General features: G+C 39.8%; 1 protein-coding gene across 6 annotated transcripts in view; it reads left to right on the top strand.

Annotated features, from left to right (window-relative positions):
• fubp3 (far upstream element (FUSE) binding protein 3) overlaps positions 1 to 18,078 on the top strand; it is a 94,115-nt gene that overhangs the window by 16,051 nt on the left and 59,986 nt on the right. For all 6 annotated transcript variants that reach the window (XM_073052785.1, XM_073052783.1, XM_073052782.1 and 3 more), the window contains exon 2: positions 17,660 to 17,765. In XM_073052785.1, coding sequence (XP_072908886.1) covers positions 17,660 to 17,765 — 106 coding nt within the window. The remainder of the gene's footprint in view (positions 1 to 17,659; positions 17,766 to 18,078) is intronic.

Below are 18,078 nucleotides of genomic sequence, written 5' to 3'. Positions count from 1 at the left end.
ACTCTAATATTCTTTCATTATATGTATTGAGAAATTATGTTCATTAGGTTGTACCCTTAAAATGTGAGTCACTAAAGTTGTTTAAGCTACCTGTTGACAAGATTGGAATCTGCCAAAACTTGTGTACTGCACTTGCTGATAATTAATATTTTGTTTGGTTGCTACATGTACTATGATCAGATCATGTGATATATTGTGGAAAAGTTGTTTCTCATTAATTTAATCAGTCATATTAATTTATTTAGTTAACCAGTTTTACTAATTTGCCTTGGGTGCTAGGTTCTGACAAATAATTTTCCCTGATTATATTGTCTAATGATGTATTTTTATTATTGTGAGCAAAAGCCTGAACAATGGAGAATCTGAGTCTGAAACAATTAGTGAAGTGAATGAATCCCAAATTAACACTCAGATCTTTCTGTAGTGTGAGATATAGAATTAAGTTGTGTCCAATCCTGAGTGTTGCTACTCTCCTTTGACTGGCGATGAGTTTCAGGGGAGCATAATAATTTTTTTTATTAAGGAAGGCTTGAGAAAGCCTTTGAACTTTTTTTTTCCAATCCACCTGATATTTTCTAGTCCATAGAGCTTGGAACAGACTGGTTAAAATAGAGTAGATTTTTTTTTGCATTTTTTTTGTAGTTTAACTTACCCATGCTTGTGTTTTTTTTAATATAATCACCTATATACATGTAATTGTTCAGAGAATTTCCCAGCATTTGTAGCACTATTGCTTCTGTATTTTACTAGAAGTTTCTTGGTTTTCTGTGGCAGGTGTCATGCCACCTGAATCTAGTTACTTTATAGGTTAACTGTTATCACTGGAATGCTGTTATCTCTAGTCTAGAGTACAAGACTCTTTCTTGTCTGTCTAGCAAGCTTTGTGCCTCATCCTGGACTTCTGAAACACAGGTTTGTCAGTCTTGTGTCGGGCATGTGTAGATGTCACCTAGTTGTTGGAGCTGATGAGTGTGTTTAGGAATTGGTTGTTGGGGAAGTTGTCTGAAATAGGTTGTTGATGTTGATCCTGCTGGGGTATTTGTCCAATTTATTGAGAAATTGAGGTGTATCTTTCAAGAACTTGGTGGCACCTGCCTGGTTAATCCATGTATCAGAAATATGAGAACTAGGATTGCTGCTCTCTAACCCACGTGCTTTCTGTTAAGTCAGGCTTGAGGTCTTGATCATCAGCACTTCTTCTCAGACAGGCAAACTGCTACGATGGCACACTGAGTAGCTCTGTCGTTTCTAGGATGTTGTTGTGGATCTTTTATTGTCTCAGGACTGGGTGTGTCTGCACAGCGTCGCCACCCCCCCCCCCCCCACTCCATTTCTGCCACACTCCTCCTGCAGCACTCTCCCTTGCCATTCCCAACATCCTTGGCTCCCACCAGATTTACAAACTCGCTTTCTGTTCCATGTTGACAGATACAGTACTGTGCAAAAGTCTTGGGCACCCTAGCTATCCATGTGCCTAAAACCTTTGCACAATACTGTAGTTTTCATTTGTTGTCCTCAGTATGATGGAGATGAGCCATTTTGTTGGAATTGAATTACAGTATAACAGCAAAAGCCATTGTGTATCCTTGATATCAGTCTGTGGTGAGATTTTAGTAGATGCAACATAGAGGTAGAATTTCTGTGGGCAACCAACTTTGAGAAGGATGATCTACTGACCCTCTTGGCTAATGAGTTAAAAATCTTTGAGGACAGTGGTTATGCATGGTGGTTGGTATGTTGTCCTTGGACCTGACACAGAGTAAAGTTGATGTGCATTCTGCCTCCAGATGGGTGGAAACCACACTGGAATGTGTGGAACAGCTCTTGGGTCTCTGGAAGGAAAACTCTGGCAACGAATTAACTGTGGAAATGGGGAGGTCCTGGTGTAGTGCCTGCATTGCAGAATGATTATGATCCAAGTCTCCAGCATGTCCTTCTCTGACATGGTTAATGAAATTTCTTTTTGTGACTGGAGATTCATTCTGACACATTTTAGAACTTCATGGGCTTCTGAGTTTGTTATTTTTCTGTTGACATGTGGCATTTTAATGATCTGCAAGTCTAGAGACAGCAGCAAGGCAGGGACCAGTTTAAGGATACTTGTGTCTCTGATGGTAATTGCTAAAGTCTTCAGAATGCTGATTCTTGTAAAGTTAACTTGCCCCTTCCATTCTTGCATTAAGTCGGTTCTTGACCCTCAGCAGGATGTCAGTTTAGGCCAAAGAGTCCTGAAGAAACAGCATACAGGTTATCGCTGAGTTACTGGGCCTTCTGCCAGCCATTTGTTATTTTTATATCATGTTCTGATGAATACCAACTTTGAAGTGCCTGTAAAGCTGTTTACTTCTCGAGATTTGAATCTTGCATATCTAGGTAAATCTGTCCTGAATTTTGTCATTTGCATCACCCCAAGTCCTGGTAGACCAACCAAAGCCCTCTGTAGGTGATAATAGGGTGAAATTTGGGACAATCTGGACATTGATTTTTTTTTGTTCCTGCTGGCTGTCATATTTGTGAAGGTCTATCTGTGCTGACTAACTATATGGGGTTCTTGAGATTTTCAGGGGATTTTTTGCTGTTGGGGCCAGCTGGATGAGATAACAGAATTGGGTAATTGTTCGTCCAATAATATTTGACATTTTGTGATGGCCTTTCTCACTTGGATGATAAGACCATAAGATATAGGAGCAGAAGTCGGCCATTTGGCCCATCGAGTCTGCTCCGCCATTCAATCATGGGCTGATCCAATTCTTCCAGTCATCCCCACTCCCCTGCCTTCACCCTGTCTAGAACCTATCTATCTCTTCCTTAACTACACCCAATGACTTGGCCTCCACAGCCAAGTCCACAGATTTACTACCCTCTGACTAGAAGTAATTCTACCACACCTCAGTTCTAAAAGGACGTCCTTTAATCCTGAGGTCGTGCCTTCTTGTCTTAGAATCCCCTATCATGGGAAATAATCTGTTCATGCCTTTTAACATGCCATACGTGCCAATGCCTGGATTATGGGGAACAGCTTTGTGACCTCTTTCTACCTAACAAGTACTGGCATTGAAGCCATGGAAGGATTAGCATGCCTGTGATATGTGCCTGTTTCATTTTGTCCAAGGGTCAGAGATAAAATCTTTCTTCGTAGCATTTGTAGCTTCCAGGGTTGAGGCATATGAACTGATGCCTGTACTTGTGCATTGAAGAAGCTAGAAGATGGTAGACATGTCGCATAATGGTCATGAGACTATCACTTATCACAGGCGAGTCACTGAAATTTCTCTTGATGGAAAACAACATGTGAAGATGGCATTCCTCTTTCAGAAGTGTCTTGACTTTTGAGCTGGCCATGAGACGTGTCTTGATGTTGTGGCCGTGTGGAGCCATATGCTTCAGGTCCTGGAATTCTTATGGAGGATTGAAGTTGACTGGGTGTGACATCCTTTAATCTGATGTGGCACTCTCAGCATTACATGGGCTTGTAAAGGACAAGATCTTATTTCGGTGATCAGGTGGATTTGTTGACGTGGATCCAAGTGTCTGGGAAGATGGGTCTGTTGCACTGTTGCTAACACCCACACGTGGGCATTATTTTTACTGGTGAAAGTATTGATATACATTTCATAGCATTCAAAATTTAGGTATTCATTCAAATGTCCAACAAACTTAGATAATCTTTCTATAGGAATGTTACTCTTAACTCTTTCAAAATAGTACAAAGTATAATTTTCCAGCTTCCTGGGGTAATTCTCCACTAGTATAGTGGCTAATAGATTGTATGGAGCTGAGAACACTATTCCACCACAAAACTGGATTGATATTTCTTTGATACTGAACTTGATAGTTTTAGAAGTGAATTGCAGTAAGTTGTGGCTTCATATCTGTCTGGGCCTGAAGGAGAACCGTAAGAAGAAAAGGCTAAAGTCACAAAGGGACTGTGATGACTTGATGATCTTCCTTGGTTTCTGTTATTTAGTTCCATCTGAATTGTCATTGCTCTAAGAACAATTTACTATATTTTTTTGCCAAAAGCCTCATTGGATGTGAAGGAACATCACTGTATGATCCAATATATTTTTTAAAAAATCTGAAATAAAACTGGTATTTATTCTTTTGCATATGACTGGAAAAAGTAAGTTCAGTTTTATAGTTCTTGCAGGAGCACAGAGACCATTAACATTCAGTTTGGTGCAATGCTGTCGTAGAGTGTTACTGACAATTTTAAATCTGACTAATGAGATTAGATGAATTTCCAGGGTGACCTTACTGTGTTAATTCCTTTGAGTCACACAGTTGGAATGAATATTTGGCTCAGTGACTGATAGAAACTCGAGCAAAAATGCCTAGTTGCCTTGAACGAAATTTAAATGGCTTGGTTGTTGGGAGATGGCAGTTGTGGTTTTGGTGTGTCCAAACTGAAAGAATTTCCATATTCCACTGTTCCTTATACTTTTTTATATGCTGAGTATCATTAATTTCAAGTTAACCCCTTGAACAACCCAACATTTTCCTGAAATGTGTTGTACAATATTCTGTGAAATGTCTAAAATGTGTTGGACTTTGTGAAACTAATTACTGTATAGTACAGATTATCAATTTGACTGGTACCTTCAGTATTTAGGGTAGGTGTTGATAAATCCAGGTAGTAGCAGGCTTTATTAGATTTGGCTGCTGGAGCTGATAATGCATTTAAAGCATCAACAACTCAACATTAAGAATTTAAAGGAAAATATTTGGTGATACACACATGGCGCTCCTAATTTTAACTCCGTCCTCTCCACATCAGTAGGATATTAAGGTACTACAGATGCTGTTAATCTAAAATAAACAGAAAATTTTGGAAGAACTGAGTTAACCTTTGTGATCTTTTCTCAATCCTTCCCATCCACAAATACTGCTTGACCCATGAGTATTTTGATATTTACTTGTGTTTTTAACCCATGTAATACTGTAATTATGATTAGTAGGGAATCTCCCAAGTTCAGGAAAATGAATTTGGTGCATATTTTATGATATAGTTTTGGGTTTCTCAATAAGATTTAAACTAGCTGTTAATGATTTGACTGGAGAGCTGAAAGGAAGCTAGTTGCTGTATCCTTAGCCTTGCTTTCATGCAGTTGTTTGGGCTTTAATCCATTTTTGTGATACGATATCTGGCTTTTCGTATGCCTTAGGAATGTCAACAATGGCTTAATAATACTGTCCTCTATCAGGTGGTTGTGGATTTAAGTAGCATGCTGTGAAAGCATTACCAAGGGAGAATCTATTCCAGAACCTATTATTCCTGTTCTCATTATTTTTACATCTCTTTTCATTGAAGCAATGCCTTGACTTTATAATTAACTTTCTTGTCAAATTCCTCCTTGATCTCATCCTTCATTATCTAACTTCAGTCCTGCCGGATAGCTATAAATGCACAGTTTTTGTCGCTTGCATTTCAGATTTCAGTAACTCCACCATGGTATCCCAGCCTTCAGCTGTTGAGGCTCCAGGCTTGAAACTTCAAATCTATCAACATCTATTTCTGATCCCTCCGCAACATCTTTTTAGTGCTTCTGGAAACATGCTGCTTTGAGCAAGTCTATGGTTATCTGCTATCTTGTCTGACTTCTTCTATGATATAATTCAGTTTTATAGTGTTAATGCTGAAAATGTGCAAGTTCTGCAAGACATGGCTAATGAACTTAGAAGCTGTCTATTATATTGAAGTACTTAACCGGTGCATCTTTGTAGTTCACTTACATAGAATAAAGGATTTTAAAGTGCGAATATTTGCTGGGTGTCAGCTTTGTCTCATTGGTAACTCTGATTCTGAAGATTGTTGAGTAAGTTCTACTCAGAGTGAGCACAACATCCAGACTGCCACTGGTAGTAAATCCAAACACCAGAAGGTACACAGGTGCTGGAAAGCTGACTCTGGTAATGCTGAAACAGAACCGCTTTGCTATTTCTATTGCTGACCTTTAGTTGAGAGATTAAACAAGTTCTGATACTTAGGTGAATATCTTAAAAATCTCATGCCACCATTATCAAGAGGAAGCAGGCTCATTATCTCGAGTATGCTTGGCAATGTTTATCTCTCAATTAACGTAATTAAAATATTACAATGTCATTATATCAATACTATGAGACCAAGCTGGGCGCAGGTTTGATACTGTTCTTGCCTCATTACAACAACTGACTGAATTTAAAAAATTGATTTTTTTTAAACTTGGAGGTTTCTTGAGTTCTGAAAAGCACTATAGTAATGCAAGTTTGTGGCTTGTAGGTAAAGTAGTTTTGTAAAACTTTTAGAATTTTAAAAATATATACGCAGACCCCGCTTAATGTGGAGAGTGCATTTCTTGGAGTTAGAGCGTTTGTAAATCAGCACAGTACGGGGTCATTATAACATTATGTAAATTGACATGTGTGCCTGTTTTAAGAAAAATTAAACTCGATGTATGATATTTTATGTAAATACAGCAATTCGAGTAATAAACACGCAAATGGGCCTAACCTGTGCATCAGTGGAGCAGCAACACATCGCAGGAGCAATGGATGGAAGTGGGTGGTGGTTGCATTTTAGAGGAAGGGTCAGGCTGTGGGTCTTCCTCTTAACTTCACCGCCACCTTCAAGTCAGCGTTGAGATTTGACTGCCTTTTCTTAAGTTTTCTCTCACGAAGGAGTTCTTGTTAATCAGGAAATCATGTTGTAAACACATCTCTTTGTCTTATTGATTTGCTTCCAGTCAGGGTTATTATCGATGAACTGGTCCATAATTTGTGTGATCGTGGTGATGCTAGTGCTGAGGAATTTTGTGGTGAGGTTTCTTTCTGGTATTTCCTCTTTTCCATCCGTGTCTTCAGATTCACCCAGGATGCGTTGCTCTGCCAATTCTTGAAGCTCTTTGTTATTAAGGCTCTCACCACAAGAATGCAGTAACTCTTTCAACATCAATCTGATGCTCACCAGCTTCCAAACGTCATTTCACTTGCAGTTTTACATCCACACTAATAGTTTTCCTAGTCATCTTAGATGTACTGCCCTCACTGGAAGTTGCAGACTGTTTTCCAGATGTTATGGGTGGGGGGGAAAAAAAGGAATAAATTTGTCAGGAGGAAAGGATGTTTATACACACGGGGGAAGAAGAGCGTGAACTAATACATGATTGACTGGCTCAGAGCGTATGCAAAGCACTCTCATTGGCTGATTGAATGTTTACTGTAATGACGGCTGCTCTTGAGAAGTTAAGTGTTTAGAATGGATTTTTGTCATTTTTAAAAAAATCAATAAAGACATAACTGCACTATATTGAATCAGTACTGTGCGGGGTCTGAGTGTATGTAATCTAAAAGTCATGTAACAATCCACAAGAGTTTAAGTTGGTATTGCCAATGTAGGTAACCCTTCCATTATAGTGAGTGAAGGATTATATTCCTAAGAAATGATCCGTATCCTGATTCCATCTGTGCCTGCATTGAATTCCTCTAGTACCGCTAGGCTACCTCAGAGGCAAAATCCTGTACAAGTGGATACTAAAACATGAGAGAGAACCTGCAGATGCTGGAAATCCGAGCAAGAGACACAGTGCTGGAGGAATTCAGCCGGCCAGGTAGCATCTGTGGGAAAAGTCAATGTTATGGGCTGAGACCCTTCATCAGGACTGGAGAAAAAAGCCAAAGTCAGAGTAAGGTTAGGGGGTGCTATGGTTTTACAAGCAGTGATCAGTAACTTATTCAGAAAAGCATAGATTTTAAAGGACATTGTAAGTAGAATTATTTAGAGAAGCTGTTCCAAAACTTGGGACTTCAGTGTTTGAAGCCCTTGATGCCTTTAGTGAAGTAAAGGAAGAGGGCACAATTGAAGAAATATAAAATTTTTACGAGGTTTTAGGAGTGCTTTGCTCTCTGGGCTCAGCTGAGTTTAACATTTTCTCAGTTTGGGCATGAGAGGTAGCGCTTGTTGCCACTGTTAGTGCCTGGTCCACACTGAAGTATGTGGCTAAGGGAACGTAGCAGTTGGCCCTCAACATGATCCAAAAAACAGTTGTTGTTGCTGTCAAGTACGAAATATCAAGAAAACCTACATTATGTTCACCAGCAATATGCTATCTGACTTTTGCTAGTTACCATTATAATCAAAAATTAAATAATACTTTTCTACAATGTTTATTCTGTAACTTTGTGACAATTATTTTGAAATTATTTTGCTGTAGTTAGAGCCTTATGCATTCCGGTATTTTAGAGGTGGTGCTGGAACTAGAATTTGTATTAGAAAATATTTGCATGTGAGTCTTCTGTTTGGAGTGATGAGATTTTCTCACATTACTTGAATATTTGAACTAGTCTTCACCAAAGAATAGATGCTTGCTTAACAGTTGCCTAGTGCATTGTAGCGTATTTCTTTCAAGGCTGTTGATCAAAGATCTACACAGTTGCCAAACAGAACATTAGTACATAAACAACTTCCTCTGGTTCTGAAATGTAGCAGAATGTCGTTTGCTGTAGAAATTCAAGCTTGATGTACACCAGACAGCATATCATTAAGGGCCTCCAAGCAAAGCCTTTGATCAATAAGGGTCTCTTAAGTTGTACCTTTATCAGCAATTGCATGCAATTTTATTAGTGTTTGGCAATAGAAGATCTAATTTTCAATGTTATACAATTTGTCTCTTTACTCCTAGGAAGAATGTTGGCCTTTGGGATCTAATGGCATTTAGACATAAAACCAATAATCTGGCATAGTTTGGCTGGACAAATGGATTTTGCAGATACAGTTGGCCCTCCTTATCCGCGGAGAATTGGTTCCGAGACCCCCTGCGGGTACCAAAAATCACAGATGCTCAAGTCCCTTATTTAACCTGAATCAGTGCGGTGGTCTTTAGGACCCGGCGGCGTAGCTCTGAATCTGCGGTGTTTCTGTTCACAAAAATAATCATGATCACGCTTGAAAATAAGTTGGAAGTAATAAAGCAACTGGAAAGAGGTGAAACACCATCGGTCATTGGAAAAGCGTTAGGCTACAGTCGGTCAACGATTGGAACAATTTTAATGGAGCATGTGATAGGCCCTGCCCCGCTAAAAGCTACGATTATTACTAAGCAACGCAGTGGTTTAATTATTGGGTTTTGGGTTTTTGATCCTCCACATCAACCCGGCACGGATGGACAGCGCGCTCGGGAGCGATCTGTCACTAGATTGAACTTGGGAACTTCCTGAGCCCGGCGCTGAAACACATACTTTCTTAAGTCACAAAAATACAACTGCAGATGATGTGGATCAAAGAATATGTACACAACGCTGGAAGAACTCAGCAGGCCAGGCAGCATCTGTGAGAAAAGAGTAGCCAATGTTTCGGGCCGAGACCCTTCATCAGGACTGGGGGCGGGGGGTGGAGAGAGGGCCGAAGCCCAGTAATAGAGATAGGGGAGGGGGTAGGGCCTAGAGGCGCCAGGTGGAAAACCAATCAGAGGAAAGATAAAGGGGGAGGGGAAGGGGATAAGCATGAAAGAACTGTAGAGATAAAGAAGTAGAAAGTTGAAAGGGGAGAGAGGCAGAGAGGGACCTGGGATAGGGGGAGGGGGAGGGAATTACTGGAAATTGGAGAATTCAATGTTCATACCACCAGGCTGGAGGCTACCCAGGCGGTAGATGAGGTGTTGCTCCTCCAACCTGAGTTTGGCCTCATCATGGCAGTAAAGGAGGCCATGTATGGACATATCCAAATGGGAATGAGAGGCAGAGTTGAAGTGGGTGGCCTCCTTTACTGCCATCATGAGGCCAAACTCAGGTTGGAGGAGCAACACCTCATCTACCATCTGGGCAGCCTCCAGCCTGGTGGTATGAACATTGAATTCTCCAATTTCCGGTAATTCCCTCCCCCTCCCCCTTCCCCTATCCTAGGTCCCTCTCTGCCTCTCTCCTCTTTCAACTTTCTGCTTCTTTATCTCGACAGTTCTTTCATGCTTATCCCCTCCCCCTTCCCTCTTTATCTTTCTTCTGATTGGTTTTCCACCTGGCGCCTCTAGGCCCTACCCCCTCCCCTATCTCTATTACTGGGCTTCGGCCCTCTCTTCCCCCCCCATTCCTGATGAAGGGTCTCGGCCCGAAACATTGGCTACTCTTTTCTCACGGATGCTGCCTGGCCTGCTGAGTTCTTCCAGCGTTGTGTACGTATACTTAAAGTGTTTTATATGCATAGAAAGGTAAAATATATACTATATACGAATGCAAACGTTTGACTAACTGACGCTAAATAATACTGGATGTACCTGTTCCAACTTACTTAGTAAGAGAACTTACGATTTTTTTCAATCCCAATCCACGATAACCCACGCACATCCTCCCGTGTACTTTAAATCATCTCTAGATTACTTATAACAGCTAATACAATGTAAATGCTGTGTAAAATAGTTGTTATACTACATTGTTTAGGGAATAATGACAAGAAAAAAAAAGTCTGTACATGTTCAAACAACAAGTGTTGGAAGAGCACTTCCGGGTTTTCACAATTCACGGTTGGTTGAATTCGTGGATCCGGAATTTGCGGATAAGGAGGGCCGACTTTAGTTGGATGTTATTACTTTAATGCCCCAATTCAATTTCAGTTCGCTACTTTTTGATTTTGTATATTATGATCATGCAGTGAACTGATCAGTATAAAGAACATGCATACTAGAGCCCTGGTGAGTAGAAAGGAAGCCATCAGGAATTCTGTATATTTGAATAATGGATTATTGGAGTTGTATTGCAGTTGGAGGTAAGGTCCATACATGTTCTGTCAAAGCAGAGTCCAGGAATTAAATGACAAAGGGCTCAGTGTCGTTGAACTCTACATTGGACCTGTGGTGGCATCCAGTCGTGCTGTGATTCTCCAGCATTAAGATGGGGTGTTACTATGCCATGTTAGAGACTGCAGTAGCTTCGATGAGGATTGTAGGGTTTTGGATTTGACACACTGGCAAGCAAGTTATTTTTTTAATCTATCTTGGAATAGTTTGAGTTTGTCTTTGATTAACTTTAAAAATGAAGAAAAATTTTAAAATATTAACACAATGACCACTGTGTCCCCGGGTATAATAGTTCGTCCACATCCTCTGTCTTTATAACATCTGTACATTTTATACTTGCTTTCATAAGTTATTGTGTGTTATATGTACTACTGTGCTTTACACCCTGGTTTGGAGAAATATTGTCTTGTTTCTATATACATTATATGGTTATACATGTTGTATACATGTTTGTAGTTAATTGATAATAAACTTGACAACTCATTTAATGCTAGAAAACCTCTAAGCAGTTACTGAAATGTCACTGTTACACATTCACTTTATCGGAAAAACAACCACAAACTCCCTGACTCGTGCAAAATTGCTGCAGCTAAACTAAGGTGCAGTTTCATAATGGGTTCACTTGGGCAATAACAATGCAGACAGTGTGTTTTATGAATTTTGTATTTATAAACAGATTGTGTGAAAAGATACATAATTGTATTGCAATGTAATTACAGGTTTATTACTAGGAGTTATTTTGGGAAGAATTAATGTAGTGCAAGTGTATTACTGAACAAATAAGCATTTATTTCTGTTTCATATCAAGTCTCAGTCGATCCAAAGCAGTTAACAATGCTAATTACATTTGAAAAGTAATTGCAGTTATGTAAACAAATCTGTTGACCAAATTATGGTCCCACCTACAGCAAAACTAATGAGCAGATAATTTATTACTGTCGTGATCTTTGCAAGTTCTGGTATTTGTGACTTTTCTGTAAACCACCGTTGCTATCATCTGGACAATATCAGCAGTGGGCTTTTTGTGTGACTGAGCCTGTTTTATTTAACTGGTACTTTAACCAAGAATTTTTAGTTATTGTGACTTTTGATTGAAGACTGTTTCAAGTATGGTGCATTTTATGTTTTGCTTTAGCATCTGATAGGAATTTAAGTAAATTGCATAGACAGCAAAGTTGGGTATATATCTCCTTGTATTTAAATGGCATCTTTCCCTACTTCAGAGTACCCTATTAAATACTTCAGTGATCACTGTTATAATGTAGGAAGTGCCAATTTGCATAAATTAAGTTCCCAAATCCAGCATTGTTAATAACAGGACAATCTGCTCATAATGTTGATTGGCAGAAATATTTGCCAGGATACCACAAATTGTTCCCTGATCTTCAAAAATGTTTTGAGATCTGTCTGCTTGAGAAAACAGCTGAAGAACTTTGATTTCTTCCAGAAGAATGGTGAACACTCAACAGTACTTGTTTAAAAACATCAGCTGAGATATTAATGCTCAAGCCTATGAAATGGGACTTCTAATACAGAAGCAAATGCTTTAACTATTGAGTTACGGGTACCTAGCTACAATTTTGGTGTCATTTTACTCAAAAGTGCATCTTGCTCAATGTTAGAAATAGGAGGAGACATGTGGTCCCTCTAGCCAGTCCTACAATCAATATGATTGTGACTGATCTGTTCCAGGCTTCTCTTCTGTGCCAGTTCTTCAAAGCCCGAATCCTTCAAAAAATTATTAGTTTCCACTTTAATAATTTGCAGAGTTCCAGCTGTCTCCTCATTAACATCTTAATCTCTTGCTACTGATAGTTATAAGATTCCCAGACAGTCGGGCTTACCACTAATTACTGCTCATGCTGGAGGAACTCAAAAGGTCAGACAGCATCTATAAAAAGGGGTAGAGTCAATGTTTTGGGCTGAGACCCTTCATCAGGGCTATGAATTCTCTTCAGTCAAGGAAGAAGTCTTGTGCCTGGGACAAGTTTTATTTAATGGAGGTAAATACAGTAAACAGTAACCAGTAGTTAAGAGGCTCTTGGGCACATGAATATGCAGGACATAGAAGGATATGTAGGTAAAGGAGATTAGTGTAATTGGCCATTTGAGTATCGATCAGATTAGTTTGGTGAACATGAGTCAAAGGGTCTCGTTCAGTGTTCCATGAAGGGGTGGTGGTGGAGGGGTGTTCTTCTGACTGGAGGTCAGTGATCTCCAAGGATCGATGCTGTGATATGTCGGTGGAGAAACGACTTGGATGAAGGTATAGGTGGGATGATTAATAAGTTTGCAGACATTGTGAAATTTGGCAGAGTTATTGTTAGTAAGGAAAGTTGACAAAGGATTCAGCAAATTTTCTGTCCACATTTTGTATTTCAACAATTGAAAATGTGGACAAAGAAACAACAGATAGGTGTTGATCTGAACAAGTATGTAGTGTTGCACTTTGGGAGGTCAAATCTAAGAGGAAAGTGTACAGTAAATGGCAGTATCCTGGGAATGCCTATAAGTGGCAGTGCAGTAAGTAGGGTGGTAAAGAAGTCATGTGCCATATCTTGGCCTTCATCAGTCGGGGGTGCTGAATATAAAAGTTGGTCATGATGTAACTGTATAAAACTTTGGTTAGGCCACATCTGGAGTTTTAGGTGCCCTTCTGATTGCAGGGCAGATGTAGAGTCTTTGGAGAAAGTACAGAAGTGGTTTACCATGATGTCTGGATTAGGGGGGATTCTCTATCAAGAGAGGTCGGAGAAACTTGGATAATTTCTTGTGTCAGAGGCTGTGGAGACCTGATAGAAGTATATAAAACTGAGAAGCATAAAGGTTAGATTACACTTTTTCCTTGGGTGGAAATGTCAAGTACTAGATGGTATAGTTTTAGAGTGTGGTATAGAAAGTTTAAAGAGATTTCTAAAGCAAGTTGCTTTTGTATAATGGAAGATGACTAGGACATGTTATCAGGGGATGTGGTGGAAGCAGATACAATAGCAATGTTTAAAACCCATGTGAACAGGCAGCCAGGATTTCAGGTCCCTCCCAATTTGCATTTAACCCATACATACAAATCAACATTTGGAGACCAGTGGGATTGGTTTACCTGTGGCAGGGCTGTAGGCACTCTTTTCTGACATGTAAATCGTTAGGGTTATGAATAGTTTCCTGCAGGATCAGGGGAGGAGCTGTAGGTTAAACTGGCATTGTGGTTGATAAAACCTTTTTCCTCTGCTGTACTTTTTGTTCCAACTGGAAAAATCAATCACGTGATCGTGAGCTAGTGATTTCCTAAGGAGAGACTTTGCATTCTTATGACAGTGGTGGACTCTACTTTCTTAATATATCCCCAACCAAAATAGTAACAGTTTTAGATTTGTGTATGAGCAAAACATCCTGGAGGTGAGAAAGGTCTCAGCCAAAAATGTCAACTGTACTCTTTTTCCATAGATGCTGCCTGGCCAGCGGTGTTTGTCTTGCTTAGATTTCCAGCATCTGCAGATTTTCTCTTTGTGACTGGAGGTGATCTGGTTTAATTTCAGTGGAAGTGGTCACAGCCAACAGAATAGTATTTTAGAAGATATGGGAAGGAAGCAAAAGGCCTAAGGACTGTGAAGCATTATCTGTCACTAATATTTTCCAGATATTATATACCCAGATACAAATAGGTTTTCAAGCACAATGGCAAAAAAAATTCCTTTCACAAACTTGGTTTGGATTATCCTCTTGTGTAAAATCCACCTAAAATCTGTCTTCACTGCTGTCTGTAGAATCTTAATTCAGTGTACATGTATTGCAACACAACTTGTATTTTCTTGTGATCAAATCAAGTTTTAATTTATGTGGTTTATCTCAATTTTAATTTTTGTGAAATCGTATGTCTACTTTACATCAGTTACTCAGAGTAATCTCTGTCATGGAATGAAATTGATCTTATCCCACTTCAGTCTTGGAAGGTTTTAAATTGCATACTATTTTTATTCAACTTTGTCTTGGGCTACAGACTGCATTTGTTAGTATGAGGCTCCTGTTTTGTTTTTGCAGATCTGATGTATTGACACCAGACAGTACCACCTGCTCTCTATTATTTACTCATATCACCTCCTTTCTACAAAAATCAGTCCTCAGTTGTTAACTGTCAAAGCAGTGAATTGTGACTCTGAGAATTCCGTTTAAAATTGCCTTTTCTCCATGATATCTAAAAGCTTACAAGCTAACCTGTATAAGCAGTTTGAGTTTTTATATTAAACGGGTTTGAAGCCTGTTTGCAAATGAAATGGTTAAGTGGTGGTTAATGAGGTCAATATTGGATCCACAGTCCCTACCATAGATGTGACAGGTATTTGATGGGACCAGCAGATGGATAGTTTGTTCCTGCCAATTAATGTGAGTTTCTTGTGTAAAAACTCAGATCCTTGTGCCATTGCGAATACAGCCGCTTCACTGAGTGGGCATGGACTGGAGAATCCCAGAAATCACTGAGGATACTGCAGATGTTTTCCCCCTGAAGATGCTTTGAAAAGACCCTTGAATATTTTCTTCTACCACCTGGTAGTCTCTCCCTGTGACAGAACCTGAAATTGCATTGCTGTTTTCTGGCTCAAGGAAACAGTATGGCCTGCCTAATATAACCAAATTGTAATTAGGAACTCAATGCTGGGAGTGTTTTCCTGGAGAGGAACTTGATGTTGGTTCACTTTCTAATGGATTTGAAGGATTTTGCAGTGACAATGCTGGTGGGTATCCAGTGTTTTGAGTAATGGGGATACCATTATATGCGAGGGATATGTTCCTCGCAATCGACGCATAGTTTGGAAAACGCATTATGTGAATAATTATTCAAATGGAGAAAATAGGGATGCATTCCAGAGGGCTTCCTAAATAAGTTTTATCTGTAATTTATTCACATTTTCATACCAATACGACACAAAAGCAGTACCACAAGGCAACATTCGTATTATATTTCAACAATTTAAGGTAATATTCAACATAATAAATCATAGAAAGTTAACATACTAGGGTGTACAATACTCACCAACAGTGGCAGGTGTGTAGGCTCCGGGAGATGAGTGGTTGTGCAGTGGTGTTGGGCAGCTTTACGTGGATGAGGTGGATGGTTGTGGGTCGTCAAGGACAGTAAGGGGCGAAGGAAGACTCACAGAACTCTCTGGCAAGTTAGTGGAACTCTCAGAACTGCCAGTAGCAGGAGATGCGACAAGTGTGGAGTGCTCAGGTGGAGGTGGAGTTGGTGTGAATGACACCAGTTTGAAGAAAGTGGTGAGGGTTGCTTGCTTGGCAGCATTTTGTTTTTCAGCATAAATAAGCTTGTAGGGGGGAAGGATTGACTGCAGGGAATGACTGAAGACATTTGAGATGAATCAATCACTGCACTTTTAATTTTCTCAGCATTTTTCTTTATGTTCCTGATCATGGACTCACCCAGGCCGAAGTAGCATCCCAGAGCTGTTAGCTTCACCTGACGCAGCCCTGTTTATAATTTCCAACTCTTTTTCAAGTGTTAAAACGGTTCTCTTGCCACTTGACTGATGGCCCAGGACTTGACATACGCTTAAGAGGCATAGTTAAATATTTCAAGCACAAAATTACTGCACCGTAGGTAATAACGACAAAAGGTTAAGAGCACAAGATCGCACATTCACACGCTGCCACTACCAATGCGAGACTGGCGGGAGTGAGACTGTGAGACGTGCGCGCGTGGCTTGTTTTGGCAGGAAAGTGGTGCGTCTCGTCCCACACAATGCTGGTTGGCCACAGCCTCGCAGACTCCACTGCGCACACACACATAACTCTGAGTTTTAGACGCATTTAAGAAGTTGGTAGAAATAGGTTTGACACACAACTGTGAAAAAGCATTGTCTGAAGACACATATAACAGAGATAGGGTGTACTTTCTATAAGAAGTCAAATCTTGGAATCATAGAGAACAGGAATAACTGCTCTTTTTGTGCTGGATTTGAGGTCTTGATTTTCTGACAACATTTTGTCGGTTTGAAGAAAAGGCTGTTCTGTTATACTAAAGGTGATGGCAAATCTGAGACATGGAAGGTGATCCATATCTCATTCGGTGTGGTGTTTTATGGTGGGGTCAGATCGGCCCAGGGTCTGTCTTTTGTGGATGTCATGTAGAAGGCCTATCCTGTCAAGTTTCAGTTGATGTTGAATTTGGAGATCAGCCTCTGACTGTGTGCGGGCACACATCAAATGCACAATGCAGCTTGACCTGCTGGCTTCTGATGTGAAGATGATGTAGGGTGAACTATTTCTCAATTGGTTTTAAAGATGAATTCCCTTTTGGCAGGGTCCTTGTTGAAGGTGAGGTACAGCGCTGACGTGAGAAATGATGAGAAGTGTGTTGGGCAGTGATGCACCATCACTTGACACTGGTCTATGACACTTAACACACCAAGTTAAACATTCTTATCGAAAATTTTTCACATCTTCAATAACTCTGCCCTATTCCCTAATTTTAAAACTAATTAGCATAATCTGATTACCCATATTCCTCTTTGCTCTGTTTTTTCCATTGATAGCAAAGGCTGTTTTCTGTCCCCACACTGGAGAACCCTCTGCCTTGCTTCATGCACTCCATCTTGAATAACTTCTCTAGTTCTACCTGCACTTCTTGCAAGCAACTTCCATTGTAAGCACCATGTAATGCCTTGTTATACCAAATTTGTTCTGTTAAATCAATTGTGTATTTTTCAGAATAAATGTCTTTAATAGATCCAGAAGATTCTATTAATGTAATCTAATATTAATGTTACCTGGCAGTATGAAGAAAGCATGGAAATTTGCACTTGATTTTAAATGCTAACATGCATCTGTTTATTTTTTCCCCACCTCTTCTTTCTCTTCTCTCCCCCCCCCCCCTCCCTTTGAAGATTGCTGCAAAAATAGATGCTGGGTCACATCTGAACAATTCTACTCCTGTGGTAGATCCTGCCGTCTATGGGTATGGGACTCAGAAACGGACACTGGATGATGGGGGTAAGCAAGTGTGTTGTTGATCAAACCTGACAGCGCTCATTTCTTGTCGCTTGACATAGTCTTTTTGATTTTGGAGGACTCTTGTTCTGACATAATACTTAATAGATGAAAATCTCACTAAAAATGGAGCATAAGTCATCATGTTGACACTTTTTAATATATTGGTCTGGGATAAAGACCTTCTGTATGATACAGTTGTAGTACAGCACCTATGGATATTTAAGATGGTTAAGTTAAAGCATCACATGGTGGTGCATATTGCTTTGAAATCTTCAGGTTGACGGACCAGATGACATGTCATTGTGTTCCATGT

Source organism: Hemitrygon akajei, chromosome 7, assembly GCF_048418815.1.
Source record: "Hemitrygon akajei chromosome 7, sHemAka1.3, whole genome shotgun sequence".
Lineage (NCBI taxonomy): Eukaryota > Metazoa > Chordata > Chondrichthyes > Myliobatiformes > Dasyatidae > Hemitrygon > Hemitrygon akajei.
Note: the sequence above shows the minus strand (reverse complement) of the source record. Positions and strands in the feature narration are given on the sequence as shown.